The sequence below is a fragment of the Buteo buteo genome, chromosome 13 (assembly GCF_964188355.1).
Source record: "Buteo buteo chromosome 13, bButBut1.hap1.1, whole genome shotgun sequence".
Lineage (NCBI taxonomy): Eukaryota > Metazoa > Chordata > Aves > Accipitriformes > Accipitridae > Buteo > Buteo buteo.
Window position 1 is genome coordinate 26,361,626 of NC_134183.1, and position 27,543 is coordinate 26,389,168.

Here is a 27,543-nt window from a genome sequence, read left to right on the forward strand (position 1 = left end):
AACAAAGTGAAAAGAAAACACAATTCGTAAAAAAATTATCTTCATATGTTTATCACGAGAGAAGAGGTAAGAAATGTAATAATTTGTTAGGTTTAGAGTTTGCCATTTGTACTTGAAAGTATCTGTGTTGAATCTCATGAGGTCTTCCAGGCAGGATAGTAGACAATAGCCTTCCATTCTCCACTGGTTCAAAAAAAGACTCAAAGTAGTTCAAGATAAGAAAATGGGACTATTTGACAAATGTAAAGTTGTTCATGAATTGATAACTTGCTATTTTATTCATGTGTGTGTTTGTGTATATATACACACACACACACTTACCTATATTTGTATGTGTATGTATGTATGCACATAAAAATCTGAATATATATAAAAATCAGAAAAATCTATTTGTTAACATACCATCACTCCCTCTTGATGTTGTGGATCTGACATCTAGTGATCCTTTCCTCCTGTCTTTGTGTCTGCCAGTCTGAATATCTGTGGAGAAAATGACATGTAGAATGACATTAAGTTGTGCCTAAGATGTATGTTAAAGGAACTGAAACTCAGTGAAATCCTGATAGCAGCTGAGTGACACCACAATGCTTCAGTAGACGAGAGCCAATGAAAGCTCCTTTTTAAACTCTCGCCCAATTACACTGTCATGAACCCAGCCATGCTCTCTGGCAGAACATGCCTAAGTGTTTTTGCAGAAGTGATCTAACAGTGTGGAGGGAAAAGTTTCTCTCTTGACACAGTGACACAATTGTAGTTGTGAATACAACTTGTGCAACACACCTGAGTTCACTCAAGTAACAATTGCCACAAAGAACTGGTGGACCAAAGTAGACTACATGCTAGCAAACTAGGCAATGTATCTTAGGTCCCTTACAGACTCTGACAGATACAACAAGTACCTGCAGCATGGATGCCAAGTATGTCTTAACTGAAGTGTTGACATGTGGCATGAGGGCGAATGGTAGTGTTGGTCATCCTCATTTCCACCCACATGCAAATACCGCACAATACAGTTAAAAGCAATGCAAACATACATGCCACTAGCTATAGACCAGCCACAGCAACATGACAACTAGACAGCAACCTTCTTACTTCTAATTTTGTCACAGGGATCCACTGCCTACACCTGAAATGTGACACTGAATCCAGCAATATCACAATATCAACTTGAGGCCCTATTACTGCATTTTCAAGGGTGGGTTGCTTTATATCACTTCTAAAACAAATGAGGCAGGTAGAGAGGGCTTGTATTTATTTTCTTGCTTTTTGAGCTGGATTCCCAGCTTATCGCTAACTAAATAGTACTGTTCAGACTGTCCTGCGCAACTGTGGTTTTCAGTCAGATCACTAACAACAGGCTTTATTCTTTCCCCAGGTATGTTCTCCACTTATTAGGACAGAAGAGATGTGTCATACCTGTCTGAGATTCAGCCTGAACACGTTCACATGTCTTCTCCGCCTACAATTTAGTATGAGAAATCCAGTTAGTCAGAACCTTCCCATTATTTTGTAATATTTAGGGCTCAAACTAAAGCAAGCATAGCACTATTTTCACTTACCTTATTGTTGTCATTGCACAGTCTACTAATTGACACATAGTGTCTAATCTTTCTGTAGGCAAAAAACAGCGTGTTAATTCCCATCCAAACCTCAGCTCTAATTCACTGCTGATACACAAAATGGGTAAGAGCAACAAATTAATATAGGACAAATCCTGTTCTGGCAGGAAGGCTCAACTGGGAATGGAAAAACCCCACAGTTCTGCACATGATGGGGAATACAAAATGGAAGCATCTTTTGCAAAGATTGTCTCCTCTCTCTCTCTCTCCTTTGAATTTTGACCAGGATCAAAGCACACAGTGACCTAATCACATAAAGACACTCAGCAACAGCCTTGAGTAGGTGAGCACAGAGGGACACAGTACAGGTGCACAGTGGAACAGGACATAGGTCCTGGTGGTCCCAACACAATGCACAGAAAGAGCTAAGAGTGCACTTGCACTTCAGGGAGTATTAGAAGAGTAAGAGTCACAAGTGAGCACTTCTGGATCTTTGGCTCCTTTTTGGGGAGAATTGGGAGAATTATACTGTCCCTGCACACAGCATGTAAAGTTGATTTTGCCCCAAGGAATTAAATGCAGAGGTCTCAGGCTCCCTTCCTTGCATAAGTTTCCTTTATACTCAGGACAATCCAATGTCTGCTGAAAGCAACTGAACTCTAAACTGAGCCTTGATTCAGACCTAAATCATGGCTTCAGCTTTCATACTTACCCTCCCTGTCCAACGACAGGTAGTATCTTCACATTTTGTTGTACGCTATCTCCATTTTTCTTTTTCGCATAGTACATTCCTTGCCATTCCTGAAAAAGGAATTCAAGTGGAAGGAAGTTCAGACAAAACAGCAAGAGAAGCTGTAGCTTCATACCTTTTTTCACTGAAAGCTGTCTTACAATACAAAACCAGTCAGGACTGGTTAAACTGTGCTTACCCTCAAATTTCTCCCCTGTAACTAACCTGTAGGTCACTGTGTTGCTGCCAAAGCACTGAGAACTTCCAGAGGGGCAGCCTGTGAGTGCCCTGACGGCAACAGCCAAACCTCAGGTGCTGTGGGAATCAGAACCACATATTCTCTTCCCAGTCCTACCTCAATGGTGTTGGGAGTCACTGGGGGGAGAAGACCTATCAAAGACCCTTGCAAGAGTGAGAGCTCAGACCAGACCCTGGAGCAAGAGTCCCCCAGAGGCTCCAGGAGCGCCTGCAGGCCCTAACAGTGTGGGGCACCCCCCTGCCCTGCCCCAGGACCACCCACCACACCACTGGGACTGCTATGCTGACCTGCCTGACTTCCTCCCTGACTGCACTGACTCCTCCCGGGACAGGAAGGTCAGTGAGAAACCATTATGCTGATCAGTCCACCTTCACTTCTGGACTACACGGTCTCTCCTGCAGAGCTGGGAAGTCTTATCTCTGGTTAACATTAAATATATCTGTGACTAAAAGCGCTTTGGTATCCTAGCACATTTACTTTCCACACTGTCAGTTCAATCTCAAAAAGCAGCAGAGATTTATCCTGGCTTTTTTAAAGCAAAAGAGAGCCTAGTAGAATAGCTACCGGATTCTGCCTCCCATCTGCTGATGTCCCTTCTAAAGGCACTCTGGTTTCAGGATCACATTCAAGTAGACCATTTTTGAAGTATCACATTGTCACTACCAGTATCATTGGGTTTTGATAAAATTCATAAATGGGAAAAAAAAGACAGGGTGGAAAGGAATTTTTCATTTTGCAGTGGGAAGTCTTTTTTTTCCTCTGGAAATGAGACGTTTCTTTCTAGTGCAGAGCCTCATTTTTTCTTTCAATAAGACTCGGGAAATGTCCCTTCTCCCTTGTTTAAGACATGCTTAAAATGAAATACTGTTAAAACAATCACTTTTGTTATGTAGAGACTTTAAAACCAGAAGGCACCACCATGGTCTAACACCCAGCCCCAAACCACCTCCCTCCAGTGGAGCTCACACCCACGCTGTGAAGCAGGAGAGCTCCCGTGCTGATGCATGCAGGCACAGCTAAATGCAGCTTCAGCACGTGCTGGGGCATGGGCCCCCCTACCTGTTGCTCCCTCCCAATTTCCTCACCATGCTGCCGCTGCTTCTCAAACTGTGCTACAAATACCACAGCAAAGACATATACCACAACACTGACGGACCTCCCAGGGTCTCCCCTTGCATGTGGTGCCTGGACTAGAGTTGCCCCCTCACAGAGCTATTTAGCAAAACTCAGGAAAAGCAAAATTTAGGAACTCTGGGTCTCCCCCTTTCATTTCTGGCAGCAGCACGTAGGCCAGTAACATTCCAACAGAGCCAGTCTTTTGTAACCTGGCAGCTGACAAAATTTACAATCTTGCCTACACGTTTCCATCACTAGAATAGTTGTTGGTGGTCTTTTTTAGCAGATGCATATTTTGAGCTGAGCATCTAATAAATACCAAGTGATTAATAAATAATTGATTCCATATTGCATATTCACTTAATACAAACTACCCATGCCAATTGCTGTCTTTCAGTTGAGTTCAACAGACTGTAGATCAGATCTTACAAACATATGTGAAAATACCTTCATGAGGCAGATGATACATTTATTTATGTTAGACTGACAGATCTCACAGTCAAGCATGCCAGAGCACAGGTACAGAAAGAACAGTTTTGCATTTACATTGATGGAGCCAGCAAATAAAGATTCCAGCCCACAGAGAGCTGCATGGTGACAGGCTGTGCAGAAAAATATATGAAAGGCTTTTCTGAGGATCTGTCAGAGAAAAGAACTGCGCATAACAAATTTTTAAGCGAGCATAGTATCTTCTCCTGTGAGCTGCATGAGGAATACTAATGAAGATAAAGAAAACAACACAAAATTCAATGCTTTCATAATTAAAAGTATGCATATCAATAGTTTCCTGACAAACAGTATGAGGCAGAGATGAGTAATCGATCTCTAACCCAGGTAATAAACCTGGAATATGCACAAAGGGGTGAAGTCATAAGGTACAGATTGGGTAATTCCCACATTGAAAGTGCATCCTTTTCAAGATAGGTTATTCACTAATGTGTTCTTCTTAATCAACAGATCAATTTTTCAACTTGTGAATTTCTAAAACCTGTGAAACTGTCACAGGAAATGTGTGAGGGAAAAGGTCAGCAGAGTTCTGAGAAATAGAAGGTCCAAGCCAAACTCCTGCTGGTAGGAAAAGTTCTCCCAGGGATGTTACTTAAACATATTTTAAGAACACCATATGCTCTCTCACAGAGCCTCTGTCAGCAATCCAACAGAGAAGAGCTACTTCACAAGACGTGCTGTCAGTCAAGCTCATCGTTATGTCTACATTACAGCCACACAAGTACAGCGGTCAGTCACTTCTGCATGGCCTGGTGTGCTAGGATCGAATGCAGAGTAAAAACCATACACAGTAAAAAAACCGTTTCATCCTTTATAGAGTAAATCAACACTGAGGTTTCAAACTTCATTAAGAAGGCCATGGCATGCATCTATCCACTAAGCAGTCATACATTCATAGTAAGTAATCCCCCAGTTCAGCCTTCCATTTAGACTGGGGCTTCTTGCATGAGACAGCAAAGTTCAGCAAGCTACTTGCAGAAAACAGAACAAACCAAAATGAACACAAGATGTCACGAAAACAATCTCACAGAAAGTAAGGCTGAGTTAGGAAGGAATTGCCATAGACCTTTATTATAGAGCATGATCGCTCTCTCACCCCCTCTGTAAAGATAGCCATCTTGCAAATAATTCCCAAGGAGTGAGAGGAATTGCATGTCTTGTCTGATTTATTGATAGCTATCCATCTCACTTCAGAAAAAGCGAAACTAAGATAAAGAGCTTTGTGTCAAACTGCAGAGATCAGAGGCAGTAAGAATTCTAGTCAGAATTGCACATTTCATCTTAATGGATGTAATTTGAATCATGAAACAGAAGAATGAAGAAAGTACAACTTGTTTTTTAACTCCTCAAGTATGGATGGTTGAAAATGCCTTTCAATAACGCTGGCTTCTTGTAAATTACAGCCAGCTGTAGTAAGAAAAAATGAACTTCCAGAGATTATTTTTTTTTGCTAAGAGAAACAACATCCTGACCCAAGAATCTCTATGTACCATGCAATTAGCAATTTTTGTGTATAATGCCTATGAACTTTTGTTTGGATATACTGAACTTGCTCACAGTGCTACGTTTGTCAGCACAAGAGGGGAAATGCTGCAAGAGTTCATCTTCCTAAGTTCCATTTAAACACTAGAGGTAGATTTTATAGAGCTTACGTTTTTCTAAAGATCAGGAAATCTTGCTTTCTATTATTTTTGTTATATTACCATGTTTGTTCAAAACACAAAAGCCAAACCTGCTGACAGAAGAATATCACGGTAGTAGACAGTTGGCTTTTTTTGTATGCTATAACCTACAGTAGCCCGTATATAGCCTATTGAAATGGGAAGCAGTCTTTTAAATTTAGGATATAAAGAAATCACAAGCCTGAAAACAACACACAGACCATATCAGAACGATCCAGATGCAAGTTAGGGACCTCTGAAAATCCTGTAACATCTTGACACAAATTATTTCAAACTAAAGCACCTTCAAAAAGCTGCAGTATTTCAAAGATTGCTCTGCACAGTTAACCTCTACTTGCAAATACTTCCTGTAAGAATTTAACTTGCAATTCATTTTTCTATTAATATGTAAATGTAAGGCTACATAGATTGCACACTATACAATGTTCCAAGGAAAAACAAAAAACATGTAAACAGCATATATCCACCTAAAACAGCTTAAGCTGTTCCAGAGAGACAGGTTTAAATAACTATTATTTCATTAGCCCTCACAGCTGGAAGTCCTAGAGCCAGGAGTAAAATAAGTGCGAGGAAGCAGATGGGTTAGGGCTAGATTTCTATCATTCGTAGAAGAAAATATATTTCCATTATTAAAGACATTTTTATCAGCACACTAAAATACTAAAAAATGAATCACTTGATATCTTGAGAATTGATGTTGTGGATTTAAAGCTTGACTCATCTAATGTATTTGAATTATAACTTAACAAATACTCCCTCCTAACATCAGTTTTGTATTACACAAATTTACTGAAATAATTTTGGTCAGGCAACAGAGGTGTGAAGCACCATAATCCAAGCTATTGTCTATTGCTGGGATCTCTTCCAAAAGGCCAATACATGTAGAAATAAGTGACACATTCTTGTTGAAATGCACATGCAATCTGCACCCAGCTAGAGCGCAGTTTTTGTTGATGAATGCTTATGCTAGTATCCTGATTTACAGAGTATGACTCATCACAACTTTGCATCGGTGCTTTTGCATCACTGCCTAGATACACAGAGTGCCATGATTCATTTTAGCATCTCCCTGCTCTGTGTCAGTAACATGCTGTTTCCCCGCCAACAGTCAGTATGACCCAACTGGCTATCCTGACTCAGGTCTGAGCATGGGCCATGACGCATCTACAAACACACCAATTCCCAAATCTCTTTGTGTAACCTCCAGTGATCTTCTTCCTATAAGGTACTATGACATGTTCAATGACATCAGAAGCATTTACACCTCTTTGTCAAAATGCAAATGAAAACTCCTAGATGGATCCTCACACTACAGCTACAACAGTCCCAAAGGAACATCATGGAGCTACCAGGCAAACAGTTATGTCTCCCTGTAATGACCTCCCTTGAAGGTAGCTGCACTTCCTCATGCACTTTCTGGTGCAAAAACATTTCTAATGGAAATCCATTAGACAGCTCCCATGTCATTAGAGAATAAAATATACTGGCAGCTGGCACTGCCTATCACTCTCAAGTGATATTGCAAATGTGTATTCCGATATTTTTACATTCTGAATTTGCAAATGAACTTCCACATTTCATGCTGAAATACTTCAGCATGGTTCTTTTCTCATTTACACTGGATAAGATGCATCCAGCCCATTTCTCTTTGGTAGTCCCACACCTTTTGCTGCATACAGCATATATTATAAAGAAACACAGCAAGTCACTTATTTTCATAAAACATGTACCTCTTCTAAGCAAGAAAAGAGAAAGAAGCCCTTAAAAAATGAGCATTTTTTTACTTCCTCTTCTTCGAGTAAGAAAGCTGCAAATGCTAAGTGTCTGTGAAACTGCAAGTTACATCATGTGTCATCCCTGGAAAATAAAAACTTTTACAGGTAGCAAATGATAAGTGATACGATGCCATTACTTACCTTTCCTATCTTTATGCAGGAATTAATAGTATCTAGGAAATCAGCTTTTTTTTCATTTATAGGCACTTCTGTTAATTCCTTTCCTATTAGTTCACCTATCTGATAGCCCATCATTGTTTCAAAAGCAGGATTGACGTACTGTGAAATAAAAACAAACAAAAAACCATTCAACAGAATACACAGTTCACAGAATACACACTTAAAGCACAACAGAATCCCTTTTTTCCTATTTGCTAAACCAAGGGATCTCTTTCCCAGCCTGAAATAAATCTCTATATGTACTGCTCCTGAGAGAGATGCCTACATTTTTTTCTTTGTGAAGCAAAACAGGAATATCCATGTTAGAAGAGTTGTGCAGAGTGTGTGCATGTGAGCAAAGAGAGGGAAATTATGGAAACAGCTGAGTATTACTTATCTGCAGAGTTTAGACAGACAACATGAATTCCTGAAAAATGAGCTCTGTCAGTTCTCAAACCTATAAACCTTCAAACCTACCTCAGTGTTCCTAAAAATCACAAATTAGATGGTGGGATACCATAGGACTATTAACTTTATCTATTGACAAATCAATTGCTACTCCCCTGTCCAGGCAAAGCTCAGCCAAGCAGACTGGAAGTGGAATCTAATAAAGCAACTTTCTCTCTGAAATGAATGTTGCATTTCACTGCAATTTTATGGTCCTTGCCCAACAAAACTGAACACTGGTGCCCATAGGCCACACCTTCACCACCCTCTCACTGAGTTACAGACACAGGTCTTGTCATAACAGCATGTGAAAGCCTCACGATTTACAATGTTTCAATATGAAAGAAATTAAAAGTGTACCACCGGATGCCCTCTGCTCCTAAAGATCCCCTCCTAAAGGCTCCTTCCAAAAGATTCCCCCACTATATGGGAAAGCCCTGTCTGCTGGAGCTCCAGGACTCTTGCACATGTCAGTTCTCTCATGCTCTGGGGCTGTCAGCACAGGGACAAAATTTGGTCTGAAAAAAACATATTTAAAAAAACTCCAGGATGCGTTCTGTTATTTTTGTAAAAGCAATGAAGAAGACACATCCTTCAATGAAATTGCCATTGTCGAGATTTGGGTCAAGAGGGTACAATTTATATGCATGTTATAACTCCCAGAGGCTTAGACTCAAGGTCTTTACCGATAATAACATCTCTCCTCTCAGCCTTCATAGCTAGGAATGGAACTAACTCCCTTATAAAGATGATGTTTTTCAGGACCACAAACCTAACCACAACTCTTTTCCCTTTTTTAAAGAAAGTTTTAAGAAAGGATTACATTCAAAAAGTTTGCCCAAGAATTCCAATACATCAAACAGTATCAGATTTAAGCAAAAAAAAAAAAAAAAGAAGTGTACTACCTTTATTTAAAGACAACATCAATCAGATTTGCTTTTCAAGAGCATCAAATTAACATACAATATTTTTGGAAAAGAATGCATACAAGGCAGTGGCTGCATTCATTCATGATATAAAAGAATCATTACAAAAAAATAAAAACATGAGAGTAAATACTTATTCATTCAGAAACACTAATCTCCCTTAAAATTGACCTGATTTATGCAAGATATTTTAAATGGAGAAAATTCTACTCTACAGCTAAACTCACTCCAATATTTTTAGAACCATTCAGTTAGGTTAGATTCTTGTACTGTAAGAAAGAGTAAATGTAATCATGGATGAAATAAAATACAGTCAGTCCACAGAGCAATTATTTGTACTTATAAAAATAACTGGAACAAACCTGTATTACATGGTCTTCACTTGTGATCTCAATGGCTTCCTGACTTTTCTCTAATGCTGCAAATAATGAATTACATGCCCTGGAGACAAAAAAAAAAAAAAAAAGGCATCTGATTAAATTTAACCCACATAATTCTTATTGTATATGACAATAAGGTATTGCAACTCCATACTGAATAAAGTTGTACTTTAATGATTAACCTATTTTCTTCAGCTAACTGACATTCTATAATTAACTACAGTATAGTAAAATACTCTTTTAAGGATGTGGCTGAATTGGCATTTTTTTGTTGATAATGTTTTTGGTAAAATTACCTTAGTTTGAATTGTGCCTGCACCTCTCCAAATTCCAGCTGAATCAACTCATTGTAACAGGCCATTATATTAGAATTTTCTACATATCTCTGCAAATAAAAGGTTAGAAATAATTCATTAATACACATTTCCATACTTAAGGGTATAAAGCTCTGTTTTCTTTTGCTTGATAAAGAACTAAAAAGGAGTAGATATGCAAAAAATGAACATGTTGTAACATAAGCAACATGAGAAGATTATTTTCTGAGACTAGTAAATTCTTCAGGATGCTGCATTTTGAAAAGGTGACAGATCCTCACAGCAATGAGGTTCAACCAATCTGTTTATTTTCAGTGATTGTCAGCATGATCAATATATAAAATGATGTACTTTTAATGAAGTTATATGCTTTCATGATACTTATTGAAAATAACAGTGAAAAAATTACGTTGTGTCTCAAGTCATCAAAATTTGAGATTATTATGAGTTTCCAACTGCTAATACCCCAATTTGTATACATAGAAGAAAGCAAAACTTCCTGACAAATATACCTACTATTGGATACAATTATTCATTTGGGGGCTTGTATAGCAACGACCTCAGTATCTTTGATTTTTTTTAAAACATCTTGTATTTACTGGGTATGAGCCTGAATTTTAAATCTGTGTTCATGCTAAACTACCACAGACATTGCTAGTTTGGGAGGGAGGATTGATTACCAAAGGTAAGCCACCACATCAAGGCTGATAAAGAAAATTTTCTACGCTTTGCCGTTAGTCCCATCTCCGAGGCTCTGATCCATAAATAATTCAGAACCTGTGTCAGATTATTTATGCGCCCACTGGAATGACTCTGTACATATAAGTACAGTTATTTTCAGGCTAGCATTTCTAGCATTTCCTGTATTAGGACCTTACTACAAGTAAGAAAACTGGTGCAAATAGATTGTGATGGGATAGCAAAAAATCTGGTGAGCATGCAACCAAAAACTCTGAATCACATTGTAAATCATGCACATTTTTGTTTCATTGTCAGATTAATGCAATGAGGAATCCACTTAACTGACGCAATAATAAGCACCTTTCCTGCTTAATTGGAATAGTTGCTAAGGAACAGATTTCAACGTAACACTTTTCAGGTGTCTCCAAACAATACATAATAGCACTTGACAGTGTCTGAAGCCTGTTTACAGATGTGAATTGGCATTTGATAGAAGAGATTTCCCACAGCACATTCTGTTGCTCATTGCAAGCTGCTCTCTAGGTCTGGTATAGTCACTAGAGTCAATTTTGTCAATGTCAACCTTTCAAGCAGAGCATCATATACTTACTCTGAACTAAATGCATAAAGCAGAAAAGTCTCAGCACCATTTCTTGTATTTCTGAGAATGTCCACCTCCTTAGCATTATTCTAATTCCACTGGTGTATGGTAGTTCAGAATTGGGATATAGATAGATAGATAGATAGATAAGAATGAGCAGCATGAACAAGATTTACAAGTTGGATTACTGACACAAACAGTCACTGACAGCCAAACTTCTGGATAGTTTCTTGCATGACAATTTTTGAATGTCAGAGCAACCTAGTAGAGTATAAAACACACATACCCTTGTGAAGCCAGCAGAGATCAGGGGCAATATTGATGACTCTTCACGATCGGCATGCCTTTTAAAGAAGGATGATAAAGTCAGAGATTATTTCTGTAATCAACTGAGACCCAATTTCACAAGCCATTGACATACCTGTACCCCAGAAGTCACACTAAAGGCTAATATGGCTAGATCCTTATAGGATCTATAAGTAAAACATATTTTTTGTTACTTTTATAAGCTTTCATCTTTGGCAGGGATAAGCCAAAATGTTATTCTCCTTTTTGCATGTAATGATCTGCTTACATCACAAAAAACTAATGCTTCAAGAAAACAAATTAATTAGCTAGATTGTTGGATTATTCCTTCTTTATTGGTACTGGATTCTTTGTTGTTTATGCTGTCCCTAGTCAAAGATGCACCTGAAAGTCTACATGGCCAAAGTTTTAAGAAATGACTTGTTATCTGAGTGTACCAAATCTTACATGGGCAACTCAAGATGCCTGAACGAGGATGGATTTTCTAGTGTTGTCTACCCCGCGCCTTCTAGTAGGTCACTTGGGGGTGACATACACCTAAAATGAGATATCTGAATAATTTTGAAAAACTTGGCTATACTAACTGTTAAAAGATACTCCAACATATGTGAACGTATGGCTGGGATCTGGAAGAAAGGCCATGATGTTAAGTTTCTGTAAATGAGCAGATAGAAGCTGGTCAAGTTTAGCAGGTGGCACAATAGCTTTTATTTATGTGTGAAATTTTGAATCTCATGGCACCTCTTATTTTTTTTTCTGTGCACTTGTTTCTTATGATGAAGAGAATGGTGTCTACTAAAGTACAAGGTTTGCCCAAGATTAAGCAGAGAGAAGGGCAGCTGTCAGAAAAATCTCCCCATTCCTCATGTCAACTATCTGGTAATGCTGCCTTCCAGAAGCACAAAGAAAGAGGACAGGCATTCTGCAGGGAAAAATAAACTTAAAATCCAACAAACTGAACTGCAGGAAAATGAAAGAGAAGACCCTCCATATGATAATGTCAAGCTTTTTCACAAATATGCCTCTTGCAACAAGAAAGGAAATGTGTAGAAGTTCTCTGTCTGTAAAATCCTAAATAGCAACTCAAGAACGCTTGTGTTTAGCACATGGGAACTTGACACAGTCAATCAGTCCCAGTGGAAGGCAAACTCACTTCAGAAGTTTCCAGAATCCAGGGATACAAGACACATATGAAATGTCTGAGAACTCAAGCTTCTGAGATATTGTCATAGCAGGGGGCTATTATCTTGTCCCAACACACAATGTGAACATTTTGAAAAGAGAAAAATGAGTTGCAGGGAAAATCCCCTTTTGAGCAGCTTCCTAATGTTAAATCAGCCAGCCCAGCTTCCAAGCTCTCCGAACTGCTGGCCCACAGAACCACGGGTCCCTTTCTCTCTGATGTACATGAAGAAGCTCTTGAGTTACTGTTTGCTCTTTCGCTCCTTTTTGTCTCTTTTCTTTTGTATTAGTTCAATGAGAGACAATTCTGACTGTAGAAGCAACAGTTACCATAGTCAGAAGAATTCCTGGCATTAAAACATTAAAGATGATACTCACAATGGAATCCTTCGGAATGTTTTAATTAGTGTCTTTTGTTCACTAGAGATGGTAGTGGGAAACAGGATTTTTAATGGGAAATTTCAACACCTCAGAATTGGTTTTCAGAATAAGTGTTTTCTGAGAAATAGACATTCAATTCCAAAAATTGTACTTTGAGGAAATTGTCTTCCATTTATTTCATTTCAGATTAAATATTTTTGTTACTTTTACATTATTTTATGATATATAAGTAAAGTTTCCAGAGGGAGAAGGAGGAAAAAAGCATATGCACTGCTTTACTGAGATGTCATAATACAGTCTATTTTATTTTTAATACTTTCATGGTCAGATGCTACTTTAAACTTATCAAATTGTTCTGCATCTTTTTTTGTTACTCAACAGATCTCCTGCTTGTGCTGACTTTAATCAGGACAGATCAAGAAAGGTTCAAAGTGTTTTTATTAATACCAAAAGACAGATCTATGAGGCAGATCCACAGTTCTGCACATGATGTTGCAAAGGTTATTTGAGACATACTCCCAAAGTCCCCAGTGATCAGGAGAGGGGAAAAAACAAAACAAACAAAACAATCCAAAGTGAGATCTCTTTAGTAAAAACTAGAAATCAAAAATCCTGTTCCAATCCTGTGGTCAAGGATGGTGAAAACTCTATACGGTATAACACATTATCACTAGTACATTAAGAAGTTCTAATTAAAGTTTTTAAATTTACTTTTCCAATGCCAAGATTTACATTTTGTTGATCATGTGCAAGTAAAGAGATGAGTATTTACCTTCGTACTACACCAATAATGACTGTATTTTCTGAGGGTTTCGTTGTTCTGATAGACCTTTAAATAAAAAGCAACATTATTTAACCTTTTTTTTTAAGTTCACTTTTCAGGAAACATGATTTTGCAGAAGCTTCACACAGTACTTTTCTTAAAATGTTTCTTTTAAAGGGTTTAACAACAGAACAAAAATCAAATCCCGAGCCTGCTAGACCACTAAGAAAGGAGAATAAATTTAGCAGTGTCTGAGACGCCATGAAAAAAAGACACAGAGAATGTAGATTAATCTAAACCTCAAACACTCTCAGTGGTGGAATAGCAAAAATTCCGCCCTCTGAAACGGCATGTAATGGACTTATTCAAAGGACTTGGCCTCACTCATTTAAGAAGCATTTTATTTTATTCCGGGACAGAACGGTAAAAATGTAACAAGGGGAACAACACTGATATCTAGTCTTTGCCTGACAAAGATCTTATCTAGTTACTTTAGTTTAGCAAGGAGAAGAGCCTTTGTCCCAATGCCCTGAACCCACCACACTCACCCAGGGTACATAATCTGACCCTGACACCCCACCCCACAGACTGTTATTTAGTCTAGACACATTCCCAAGGGTTATTTCACTGGAAAGTCACTGAAGCAAGGCACCACTGCCTGTCAACTCTCTGTGGAGAAACTCAGAAAGGCAAATCCTTTTCCCCTTTTTTCATGCTTTACAGCAGTTCATGAAAGTATTTTTGGAATCAGTTCGCAACTTTGCTCTTCATAACAGATTTTCAAATGTTGTAGGTATGGAAACGTGCACACAAAACATGGCCTATTTGCATCTGGAGTTACTCAACAGCAAATGACATTTCAAAAAATTCAGAACACTAATAAAGTGAATGTGTTCATTAAATTGCTTGGTGGCACATGTGATCTTTGCAGTTAATTTAATGTGCAAACAAGGAACCAGGTATATGAAAAAAACCAAAACAAAACCCCAAACCAAGAGTTCACTATGGCAAGAAATTTGTATGCTGTGGCTCCAAGCCAGATTGAGCTTCAGCTATCCTAGCACACAACCGAAAATGCTGCAGCTATCAGATATAAAGCACTGAGGTAACATTATTTGATGCTGCCAGTGGACATCTGTCCAAAAAAATATCAGCATTTGATAGATTTTATAAAAGGGTTATATAAAAGCAAAAAAACTTTGATGATGTGTTAACTACATAGGGAAGCATTAATGACACTGAAATGGTGCTTACCTGCATAATGCTTCTGCATCAAAGTATCTGGAATGTCTATGGTCAATAATGATAATGTCATGGTGTTTATCAAGAAAACATTCTAGTGCAGACTCAGGTGTCCTGGCAATATTACATCGAAATCCAGCTTTCTCACATGCCCAACAGAACCCATTACTCTGGTTATCTTCTTTGGCAAACACTAGAAGTACCTGGGTTAAAGACAGACAGTGAACAATTACAAACAAGTCTTACATATACATTAGATTCTGTGGCTTTTGCCTGTTCTTAACATGTTTTTTAAAGCCACTTCCAAAGCTTAATCCATTGTTTTTAACAGAATTGCTTTATATAGACTATTGCTTTCTGTAATTGTCTGTATACAGAGGTGTTTCAAGTGGAGAAAACAGTCTGCCAGAGCCATTTATATCCACATGGGATGAACAAGTTTGGGAAGTGGCTCTCTCGTCATTAGCTACAAAGAGAGCTTAGGCAATCAGTTGAGACTACATGCCTACGTTTCAGACAGTGTACATGAAATGACAGCGAGTCTACTGTTCTTCACTGAAATTATCTCACATACAACCATTTTCTTGGGTTTCATTTTTCTTGCCAGGATCATACTCCAGAAGAATAATGCAATGGTTCACCTCGTGTGAATTAATATTTAACGGTGCTTCAATGGCATGATGAAAAATGTGCTTTCCTTTTAACCTCATTTGAGTTCCCCAAAGTACTGGGTGCAGCCCACTCCCCGGGGTTTCTGGAAACTACAGACAGGCTGGTCAAGGTGAACTCATGCAAGACTGAAATCATAAGCAGTACCTCTGTATATGGAGTACATCCCCATGCAACTCCTATGCAAAGCTTGCCATGGGATTTATATCACAGAAAGAGATTACTGTGGTTGAAATCCAGAATAGGAAGTCAGATCTATGAGCCAGTATTTGCTCTGTCCTCACTGGCTGTGTAATTGCCAATAACATTAATCCCTCTGAGCCTTTTTAAAATCAATACAATGCCTACATACTTAAAGTATGATAAGGCCCAATTCCTTCTAAAATATATTTCACATTCTAGGGTTGAATACAGTACAGAAGATAAACATGAAGTCTGCTAAGGAAGACTCTAACTGATGTGATTGTGCTTTGCATCAGGATAATATTTTGTAGAAGAAAACTCCTTTTGCCTGAAAGAATACACAGAATAGCAGACTACAGATCTATGTTAGTGTTGATTTTGTGGATGACTTGGTATATGCAGCCTTTTGGGAAAGATGGATAACTAAACCAGCATTTGGTCTACTGTCCCAAGACATCAATCTTTCAGTAATTTAATCAAACCACACTTAGATACCTGCTTTGGTCAGACAATAACGTGGAGCATGTGTAACTCGTACCCCATCCCACTGCCATTTATCTTCTGGGTGATTTTAGGAATTCCTGTTTTGGTTACACTTTGGACCAGTCTGGTGGAATGTCTACCAGTAAATCTTAACTTTTCCATGTAGTGCATATTTTCGTAAGAATGAAGGACTTTGTATTTGTTTATTTCAGATTCCTTTTATAGTAACCTGCAAAACTGTTTGCAAAAACATGTCATAGTTTGGGCTATATTTAGTGAAGTTAATTTATAGCACTCTGTAAGAGTGGAAGAACGGTTTTCAGCAATAGCACAGAAAGTCAGCAGATCTGAGTTGTGTGATCAATTCTGGCACAAATGTGATGTGGTCTAACTTCTCCTTCCCTCATACCTGCCAGCTATATTACCAGGATAAATTGGTAGAATTTTAGAGAGGCCTGTGACTGGACACATGCAACACAATCATTAATAACAATAAAGGATGCAGAAATATTCGAGGAACATTTCTGATTTATACTTGGGGAACAGCTGCATAAGGCTGTCCTAAAATCTGATGTTCGATGATATTACTGTCTCTTCTGACAATAGGTCAGGAAGATGTTGAACTGCAGTTCTTGAGGACAGACATTTTCAAACTATCAGGGCCAGATTACTTTCACTCAGGAGTTTTGTAATTACTGACTGAGGAACATCTTGGGTTATTAATGGTTCAGTACGTCTTGGGATACAGGAGAATTTTCAGAGGAAGTCCAAGAGTCACGTATCTGCAAACCTCATACCCATCCCAGACAAAATAAGGGGGCAACTGACATATGACCTTTATTAATAAAGAGATAAAGGAGGATGAATTAATGCTAGTCAACAATGAATAACAAAAAAACATACTTTGCCAAGCTCACTTCATATCTTCTGTGATGATATTGCAAGTTTGGTTGATGCTAGTAATAATGCTGGTGTAATAGACCCTGACAGGACATTTGGCTTAGTATCATTTTGATGAGATTTTGATTAAGAATTGACTACCAGTAAAATACAAAACAAGGCACACACTAAACTGATTACAAGCTAACTGATAGCAGAAAGAACTACAGATAGCTCTATTTTTACGAACTGAAAGATGGTTGGAGAAAAGAGTTAGGCAAGATTTTTAGGGTATCACATAGAATGTTGTGATAAAAATCTGTTAGGTGCACGTTATCACTTGACAAAATTGCCCAAAAAATTCCAGTCATAAATTTTAAGCTAAATTAAATCTTCACTTTGAACTGCTGTATTACCTGAAGTTGATTTTGATGAAGTCTCATAGGGCCAAACTGCACATCTGTTACTGGTGCCTAGAAGAAATAAGGCATCTTATTAATACATATACACCTAGGGAAGAAGAAAAATTAGCTCTGTTAGAGAAGACATTTCTTGATCTACCACTGTCTCACAGATATATTGCTATCATTATGAGGCTGTTTCTACATGAGGGTCTTATTCTGCTTTTGTAAATTTATATGCAAAGCTGCATTAACACAGAAATCAACAAGCTATTCTTCAAGTCATTTTTTTACTGTTATTTTACACATAAAGTAATGCATTAGTCATGAAAGTTTGGTAGACAGTTTGTCATTTTTCTGTATCCTCTGTATCACTCCAGCTGTTCTGCAAAACATGAAAGTGTTTAAAAATTGCTTTTTTTAAGGTCCAAAAAAGCATTAAATGTCCAGGAGAAAGGCAAAAATACGTAACTCTGCTCTTAGAATTTCACGTGTAACCAGTGCCCAAGAGTGCCACAAGCACACACTAATTTCATTTCTTCAAGAGCTTTTTGCTGCATTCCCTCCTTCCCACCCAGCCCCTCCAGGGAAGGTTTCAGAACTCAGATATTTGTACTTGATGATGCATGCAACTTTCCTTTGAAAAACCCTGCAAAAATGCTGTCATATGTCATGCTTTCTGCATGCCAGTGATTCCCACACTACATGCTGTTCAAGTAACACAGGCAAACGGTTTAGCTTAGGATGCATGAACCGAGCTAGGAACCTTCCTTCCCATGTGTCACTTCAAGGAATGGAGGTCAATGACCAGAAGTGCTGTTTATCACAACTGTTTCTCTTTGATACAATTAAACATTAATCAAGCTTGAACATGAATGACTCTTCAATTGGTATGGGACGGACTTTCTAAAGAGGGAGACTAACAGGATTACACAGGTTAAGTTCTTTGGGAATTCCCACGAGACAAGTATCTGCACTTTCATGTGCTTAAATATTTTTCACCTCTTGTTTCAGAAATGAAAAATAAAAGCATTCAAAATGGGAAACCAATGGTCCTTGGAATTACACAGACTCTTCAAAGGTAACTGGAGTAAAAAAGCAGAAGAAAATTATTTTTGGCAACGCAGTAAATGGAAGGTATCTCTGGATTCATACGTACAAAGAAAAGATCTGTTGAGCACAACAGTGGCATTTTTACATTGTTGTTTTTCGAAGTAAAACCACACTTGAAGATCAGATTTATTGCTTTGCAGCCTAGAATTTTTCCAATAAGTAATTTTAAAGAATCATCAGCATATCCTGCAGAAAAATCTTTTAGAATTACATGCTCCATTCTTTCTATGACCTTACTGCTCCATTGCTCAGCCCTCAGAGTTTCTCATGTGTGACTTTATTTATTTATCAACTTGGAAATCATCATTGCAACATTAAATAAGCAAGAAAAATAGCAACATAGTGCCTGCAAAAACAAGCTAGGAACCAGTGATTGCCTGTGTTATTTAAGAGGGCCTCTAAAAGCTGATGTTAAAATGACATGGAGGAGTTTCAGATTTACTCTCAGCCATTCTGGTCAGATCAGCTTAGTTTAAATACTCTCCAGTCAATTTTTTCTAATTTTGAGACCAAAAATCTCTCTTCGGTTGGAAAAATCAAGCTGCTTCATTCTCCCCTGTGGCCATCATCCAATTATTCAAAATCTGCACTAGAAAATAGCAATACTTTTGCTGATAATACACATAGCAGGAGGCAATCCAGCTTTTTGCACCAGTGTTACTGGTTTTGCAGCACTGACAGTAGTAACTACTTGTCCTGAATCAGTAAGATCAGCAGAAATGCCTGAAGGACACAGAGGAAGCATATCTATTGGGTAAGAGATGCCTTTTTACAGTCACTTCTCTGACCATAACCACACTTCAAATTGGATTTTGAAACATTTATTTTGTACACTCCAGCTGCCAGCATAAAGCAGCAAGTGTTGTAAGTTTCACCAAGAGATAGGCCTGAGCTGTTAAGTTCAGATCCAGAACTGAACTTCAGTGGCATTTGGGAGTATGTAAAACCCCATCTATCAGGCCACCGTACCCTTGGACTACCAGTCCCAGTCCAAGGGGAATTTTAACAAATGAGATAAACCCAGTATTGCCAGTTACTGCTTTTCAGCTGGTTCTTTCTCATAAAAAGGTTGTGAATTAATAGTCATCAAAATATTTAAAGGACTGAGCCTGAAAAACACTTTTCTGCCAGAAACCTGCCACCATTTCTACACTGAAAATACTTGTCTATGCACCATTTCAGCTTAAGTTACAAGCACTGCCCAAATGAGAGAAACTGACTTGTAACGTGTTAACTTGCTGTCCTGAGTAGAAGAAAAACCCTGGTCTGCATCTCAGCTGGAAAATTTTGGTGAACTCCAGTTAATTCTTAATCCTGTTGAAATCTGTTAAAATAACTTGATTAATCATTTCAACTTTTTGTGTGCTGCTGGTAGCACTGAGAAGTAACATGCTGATTAAGTACTGTGTCAAAAATCAAGGCTTCAGCAAGGATTAGCAGAAACTCTGAACTATCGGTAAACTAAATGAGCTTTAAAAACACTTATAACGCTGCAAGCTTAAAACAAAACCAAACCCACCCAAAGCTCACATGTATAGTAACTGCACAAACACATCTTTATTCACTCACACCTTTTGCTACTTCTTCCTTGAAGTTTCTTTCCTACTTGAAAAACAAAAACCCAACTATATTTTCAGATTGACAGACATGACTTATGCATGTGACAGCCTTCCAGGCAGGTACACACCTGTAAGAAAGTGTATGAGAAGACAGAGGTAGAACTAGTTGCAGGTTCCTGGAATTGATCGTGATAGACCTGGGCTGGGTCCCTTGCTAAAGAGCCACTGATGCAAACTTCATGAATAAGTACAGCATATGTGACTGTGGCTAGACCTGAGTCCAGGACACTTTCAGCACCCTGACTATGAATGCAAGTCTTTTGAAAATCCTTCCTTGGCCAAACAGCCTGTAACTTGGAGCCGGGGACCAGATCAAACAGATGGTAGGATGGGGTCCTGCTGCAAATTTCTGACAGCATAGCGTGCTCTTACTGCAGCCCCATACTTAAACCACCCCAAGAGTGCAGACTGGCACCAGGGCTCATGGTCTCAAAGACATCTAAATGGTACAATAGTTTGCACTAGTAACTAATCCTCAAGCTTTTGAAAATGCAAACCTTTTTGGCTCATCTGTGCTAGTGCATTTCCACAACAGCTGCAGCTCAGTTCCTCTAGGTCTGGGGAGTTAGAGATGCCTGTAATAGCAGGCTGCAGGTCAGCAACTACTAGTTAGCTTTAATTGCAGACAGCAGCTCAGTTACTGCAGCAGCAAGTGTTTACACCCTCTGCTTAGAGACACAGCAGATAATCAACTCCAGGCTACTTTAAATGCTTACACACAGCAATTGCAGCCATTTTACGCTCTCTGACCTGCTGAACTACTGCTGGTAGCACTTATTTTCCCCCAAAACTGCCTTTCTTATTTAAACACTGTATTTTCTGTTCTGTCAAACCAGGCCTGGCCCTGGCACAAAGTGAGGTCCGTCCCAAGGCAATGGCATTAGCCACACATATGATAGCTGTCAGTGGCGAGGTCTTCTACTGATTGCTGTCTGCAGCTTAACACTCACTAGAAATATCTGCACACTGTAGCAGCTAACTTGCAAATATTGAAATTGCTGCTAGAAATATTTCATGTTTCCAATGTCCAGAGAAAAGTGAATGTTTGGTAAATAAAAACAACTGAAATAAGCTTTAAAAAGCCAGACCCAAACAACTGTGACTGATCTGATTAAAGTACAACAAACCCAATGTTGACCTGATATAACCTGGTAAAGTACTGCTCGCTATGAGTCATTCTTCATATTTTACCGGAACAGAATCTACAGGAATGGTCTGTTCATGGTTGCTGTGTTGCTTTTTTTTTTCCTTCCTACAGCTAGAAAAAATTTAAACAAATTTGCTCAATGAATAAAAGTAGAAAGGAATAAAGGGCGGAATAAAGCCAGCTTGATCCACATGCTCCCTATGGCGATAAACTGCCTTGTTGGTGTGTGGGACACATCAAAGCAGCCCACAGGTCTCCTATTTGCTAGAGGTCTCATATCTTGGCTTTCTCCAAAATGCCTCTCTTACCATTACCAATTGGAGAGGAGAGCAAACCTCCTGAAAGGGCAGAGTCAGCCCCCAAAAAATCCTTTGGCTATTAACTCCCATGCAATACTCCTGCTATGGAAAGGCAAACACACTCCTTCTGGAAGCTGATTTTCTTAAGTCACTTCTTTTATGAAGCTTTTGTGGGATGTTTTAAAGCAGAGCCCTGCACAGCCCAAGGTAACCCTCGTCAGAGCTGGGACCGCAGGCTGCTGCAGCACTACTCACTCACGAGAAGGGCTGGCCAGGGAGCTGCTGGCGTCCTGGGGAGCAGGAGCGCGTCCCTGAAATCCTCCTCCACAATCCACAACTGCTCCATCACTTCCTTTCTGCCACAGATGGGGCTGTACGGATGACAGGAATGACTCTTCGTCTGGGCATGTAATTGCCATGCACAGTCCTGGCCTCCTGCTAGTATCCCTCCCTAAAGGGCAGCTGGTAGCATTTCTGCTCCTGCTGCTCTTCTCACCTTTTCCAAGTTAGAGTTTGCAGGAGGAGATGCAATAGCTTATTTTTCCTGCAACTGACTTGAACAAAGCAGTGACATAAACTTCTGCTGAATGGATTGCAGATGGAAACTGCTGCTGTACAGCTAACATCTGCATTTAGAAAGCAGACAATAAGCAGAGAATTTGTTAGTAGTTAAACACTAAGTAACTGCCTCTTCAAATAAAGACTTCACCCTCACGGCTCTGAGTTATTTTAATATATGACACAGTAATTAGACATTATCGCTGGTCCTAATGGACTACAGCCAGCAAAATTCATCATTTTACTCAGATCAGTATTTTAAGACATCACAAAAAAGTGTTCTATCTAATTTTAAAATATATACTTAAATTTTCTGCATGTACTAGGTACATGATATAAATCAGCATGAGTTGACTCATCACAGCAAGATTTGACAGTCTTGATCATCAAGATATGCTAGGAGCTATAGGACTGCTAACATAAACTGAATTTTGTTAATTCTAAGAAAAACAAAGGGATTAATTTTACAAAGGAAAAAATACAATTTTTCTTAACCTGCTGGTTTAAGCATAGATTTATCACCCCAGAAAATGAAAGCTCAATTGAACTCATAGATTTATACCATACCTTAAACTTTAATTGATTCAGGATCTATTAATGGCAGAAATTTGAATTCTACGTGATAGTACCCTTTCTAAGAAACTTTAGCCAAATCTTCTTGGATGCTGAAAGCTAGTTAATAACCCACTCACTATAAACTGGCATGACAAGGTCCAGGATCTAGTCCGCCCAGGTCATACCCGCATGGTGCCTCTCTCCGAACAGAGAGGGACTTTGTGACTCAGTGTGGCTAACATTTCTGGGCAAGAAAGTCTCCATGTTCAGGATCAGCTATAGCTTTTCACTATTCACATTTTTCTTTGCTTATAACATTCTTTATCATTTTCTGGAATATATGAATACTAATCCAATCCATGGTCATTCACCTATTTCTTTCTCAGTGGAAATCTACTTAAGTAGAGAATTTAACACTTAGCTTCCTATTTGCCATGCACTTCCTGCTAGACACTTAACATCACTGTTCACATCTTCCTTGCAGACCTTGACAGCACTGTTTTGTTACAAACTTAACATTGGCACAAGTAACATAATATGCTGGCTGAGCAGATCTTCCTAACACACACAGCTGTTCAGAGGACAAAATTAATCTTATAGTCCACAGGCTGAATTCCAACCTAGTAAGCAACAGTGAAAACTCAGAGTAATTCCACCAAATACAAAGAAAACATGCTGGATTTACTTCAGTGTAAATGAAGTGGGAGTCTGGCCCCATGCAGCTACTTCTTTTGTTGTTTGGAGGCCACATCAAGTTTGAATAAAGAAGAAGAGGGAACAAAACGTCCAAGGTTTCTACCTTTGCTCAACAGATTCAAGGACAAAGGTAAGCCTGTCTCTCAAAGACCCGAAGCTGTATGTAGTCAGTTTATTCTTTGCTGAAATACAAAGACAAGAGTTCTGAAAAGCAATTAAAATTTACCAAAACTGCTGTTCAACCTAGGTGAAACCTGTTAATTCCAGCCCTTGATGTTTTTTTCCTATTTCTGTTTCATAAAAGCTGTAGACAAATGTCACAGACTCAGTAATTTACATAATGTAGCATTCTGACTCAGTGCAATTTGCTTTGATAAAATCTACCATTTACATTAATCTAAATTGGGTTGCCACTGAAGCATCTCTGTCAACAAAACAATACAGATTTAGATCTATATTACAAGGTCTGAAGATCACCTGAGATTCTGTTCTGGTATCTTTTTCTTTTTATCTATTTTCTGGTTTAAATCTGTTTAAATTCCTAGAAGAATTATCTGTGATGCTGCCATGTAATGATACAACAGATACTGTAAGCGATGGGGTAACACACCCCCTGTTTTCTTAATCCGTTTCTTAAGTTTTAGTACCAGCTGTGAACCAGTTTTACATAAATGAGCTCTTGAGAGCCAAACTCTGGCCTCTGATTCATATCATTAGCAACACAGAATTTGGACAGCTTGCGGTTTTTGTGAGAAAAGCTTTATCGAGCATAATGAGTTGCCAGAGCTCTCAAGTCAGGCTGCTGCTCCTGTCAGCCATGAGACCCACTCTCGTACTCGCTGCGTTCCTGACAACACCTTTACTGCTCCCAAAATCCAGCCCCTCATCCACTGTTCAGTCTGGAGGCAAGTTTTGGGCTAACCCAGGTCCTGAGGAAGCTGCCCAGAAGATACCTACACCTAGCTGGGACTGGGACTGCTTCACTGGTGTGCCAGCACACAGCGCTGAACGCTGTGGCTGTCCTAGTTTCACCAGGCCTCTCCCGGGCCTGAGGAGGACCGTGCTGATTTTTGGCTACGTGTTCGGCTTGCCACACGTGCCAACCATTATTATATATGTTTGTTTGTTTGTATTCTGGACCTAATTCCCCACTGCATTTCTCCAGTGTTATTCCACTGCAATAAGCAAAGCTAAGTCAGAACAAAACTGGAGTACTACTGTTGTGAAATCAGGCTCGCTGCCTTCTTGCACACTTCAGGCACAATTGAGAACTCCCATTTTGTACTGTTTATAAATTCTCCCCTTATTCGTTATAGGAAACTTTGGTTATCAAGCTGCAAGTGTGGCACTAACAAAAGTGAATCATTCTGTTTTGTAGGGAATAATTAACGATGCTGTCCCAAAGTGACTTTTATTATTATTTGTAATGCGGTAAGGCCTGGGTGGCCTCTGGCCCAGAAGAGTGGCCCACTGTGGTAACGTTGTACAATGACAGGACAAAAAGGCAGTCAGCAGTCCCTGCCATTGCTAAAGGTCAGAACTTTTACAGAGAACATGCTAACAATTCGGGGGAATTTTTTAGCTCTTGACGTGGTATTTAAGTGATAACATAAAAATCATTATCACTTAGCGTACCTACAGCACTATTACATAGATCTCAAAACTTGTAGAGGGAGGAAATGGTTGCTGTTTCCATTTTTACATTCAGAGGAACCAAGGCACCAGGGAAGAAAACCAGTCTCAGCACACCTTGTGCCGAGTCCTGGCATCCCTCGGCACAGCATCAGGTCCCCCTGCTTCCTGGCCAACCGACAGCAGCAGGCAGGCACTGGTAATACTGGGACCATTTGATAATAGCTGGTATCTGGAAAACACCCACGGATTTCTGGAATTCAAAACGATAGCTTCTGATAACTCAAATACAATTTACATCACAACTCGGTAACCGCAGTGTTAAATTGTAGGTTTCTAGGTAAGCAGATACAACTCCAGCAAACCGACTACGCAAATCTCACACTACGTACTTCCACAAGGGTCCTCATTCTCAATGAACTGTGCACCAAAAAGGGACGGAATCAATCACAGAACAGACAGAAAAAGAAAGCCCTCTACTCATTAATCCACACTGACTTTTTCTGTCCAAAGAGAACAAAGTTGAATGGAAACCACTCCTCACATCAAAAGCTATTCAAACCTAGCAAGTTGTATTTGCTGCACCATCTACCTGATTCAGAGATCCCTGACAGACCTGTATGCTATGCACAAGTACACGGGGCTTGAAACTTCATCTATTTGCCTGTTTAGAAGAGAAAAAATGTGAATCATGCTCCACAACAACCCTGGAGATGCGAATACCCTTCACACACTGGTCTGTGCCCCATGGTCATCACTTTGCCAAATGCTTTTATGACCAACCAGCACTGAATTTAAATGCTCTAGGCCTTCACCATCTTAAGATTTGAGATGGCTCAGTGGGGTCTTCATTAAGGTCTCCACTTTCTGACTGAAAGTTTTCCCAAGAACTTCTCCATTCAGGCCACATAGGCACAGATCTTTGTCTGCAGACTGTGAGCTCTCCCCATGTCGGATCCCTGGGCTGTTCACTAAACTACGGCCAAATATTTCTCTGTGGTGAGGGCATGCTGTAGAGTATTTGTAGTTATATCCTGTGCTAAGAGAAAAACAGCAGCTTAAATGATCTGGCTTGTACTTTAGAAGAATTTTTTAAACCCTATAATGATGGTTTTCTATACATAGGTTGCAGAAATGGATGCCTTTATCAATGCAAAAAAAATGTAGTATGAACATTTTCAGCTGTTCAAAGTCAAATGTAGTTTTTAAGTGTTTATTTTTTTGGAGAGTCCAGCTTAAGGGTAACAGGAATAGAATGTGCAACATGCAGAAACTGAATTGCTTCAGATGAAAAAAGAAGTCATCTTTAAGGCACTAGCACCTAATTTCATGGGGTTTTTTGTTTTTGACAAAATTCAAGGGTGAGCTAGAATACCCTCCACTTCATAGCAAATGTCCTCCAAAGTCAGGCATCCTTGGTATTCTGGGGTTTCTTGCAAATAAAGGTTGTGATTGCCTTTATGAGACGTTACCTTGTGGGCAGCTGAACAGCACATATGTGTGGGTATTACACCTCTAGAGTTTCAGCACCTATTCCCTTGCACTCCAACAACTCTGAGAGCACTCTCTTTTCCCCTCTGCAATCAGGACCAGCCACACTCCATCTCACAAAACGCTTTAAAGGCAGCCACATAAAAACGGTGCATCTAGCAACTCCCAGAAGGCTGAGAGACCCATTTCCTCTCCCTTTTTCCCCTCACCTGACACAAGTCTGCTTACTCCACTGGCTAGGAGAGCTATAACTGAGCTCTGGGGACCAACTAACTCCTCATATGCCGGCATCAATAGAAAAGTTCCAGTGTGCTCTCCTCTCTGGTTGGCAGGAATAACCTCTACCCAGATGTAAAGGCTAGCCAAGAAGACAGAGAAGAAATTGGTCTTTAAGTCTTGCAGGTCATCAGCCAAGACACATTCAAAACCAGAGCATTAAATACGTTGGGGTTTGCATCACTCCAAACAAATAAATCCAGCCTCAGCTTTACCAACATCTTTGTCTAACTGAAAAGGAACTTCTCATTTGCCTGCTGCTGCCTCAGGTGTATTAATTTTGCAGGCAGGCTGTAGCTGACTTTCCATCCCCCCACTTGAGCAGACACTTTAGTACAAATACTACATTCTTCTGGCCCAGAGGGAAATTCTTGCTGCCTGCACTTTAACAGTTGAGCTGCACGGCACTCTGGGAGACTTAAATATGGCACAGTAGTTCTATTGTTTAATATTATTAAAACTGCTTGCTCTCTTGTGATTCTGCAAGATCTTGGAGTGTAGCAATAACTGCTAATCTGTTTCATATCTATCA

The 27,543-nt window shown here is 39.3% G+C and overlaps 1 protein-coding gene across 4 annotated transcripts in view; it reads right to left on the bottom strand.

Moving 5' to 3' along the window:
• PDE8A (phosphodiesterase 8A) overlaps positions 1 to 27,543 on the bottom strand; it is a 129,821-nt gene that overhangs the window by 20,638 nt on the left and 81,640 nt on the right. For all 4 annotated transcript variants that reach the window (XM_075045170.1, XM_075045169.1, XM_075045171.1 and 1 more), the window contains exons 2-12: positions 17,641 to 17,697; positions 15,023 to 15,213; positions 13,778 to 13,834; positions 11,423 to 11,480; positions 9,837 to 9,925; positions 9,523 to 9,601; positions 7,770 to 7,907; positions 2,272 to 2,360; positions 1,560 to 1,611; positions 1,417 to 1,459; positions 403 to 480 (exon numbers count right to left, since the gene is read on the bottom strand). In XM_075045170.1, coding sequence (XP_074901271.1) covers positions 403 to 480; positions 1,417 to 1,459; positions 1,560 to 1,611; positions 2,272 to 2,360; positions 7,770 to 7,907; positions 9,523 to 9,601; positions 9,837 to 9,925; positions 11,423 to 11,480; positions 13,778 to 13,834; positions 15,023 to 15,213; positions 17,641 to 17,667 — 901 coding nt within the window. In that variant the 5' untranslated portion in view covers positions 17,668 to 17,697. The remainder of the gene's footprint in view (positions 1 to 402; positions 481 to 1,416; positions 1,460 to 1,559; positions 1,612 to 2,271; positions 2,361 to 7,769; positions 7,908 to 9,522; positions 9,602 to 9,836; positions 9,926 to 11,422; positions 11,481 to 13,777; positions 13,835 to 15,022; positions 15,214 to 17,640; positions 17,698 to 27,543) is intronic.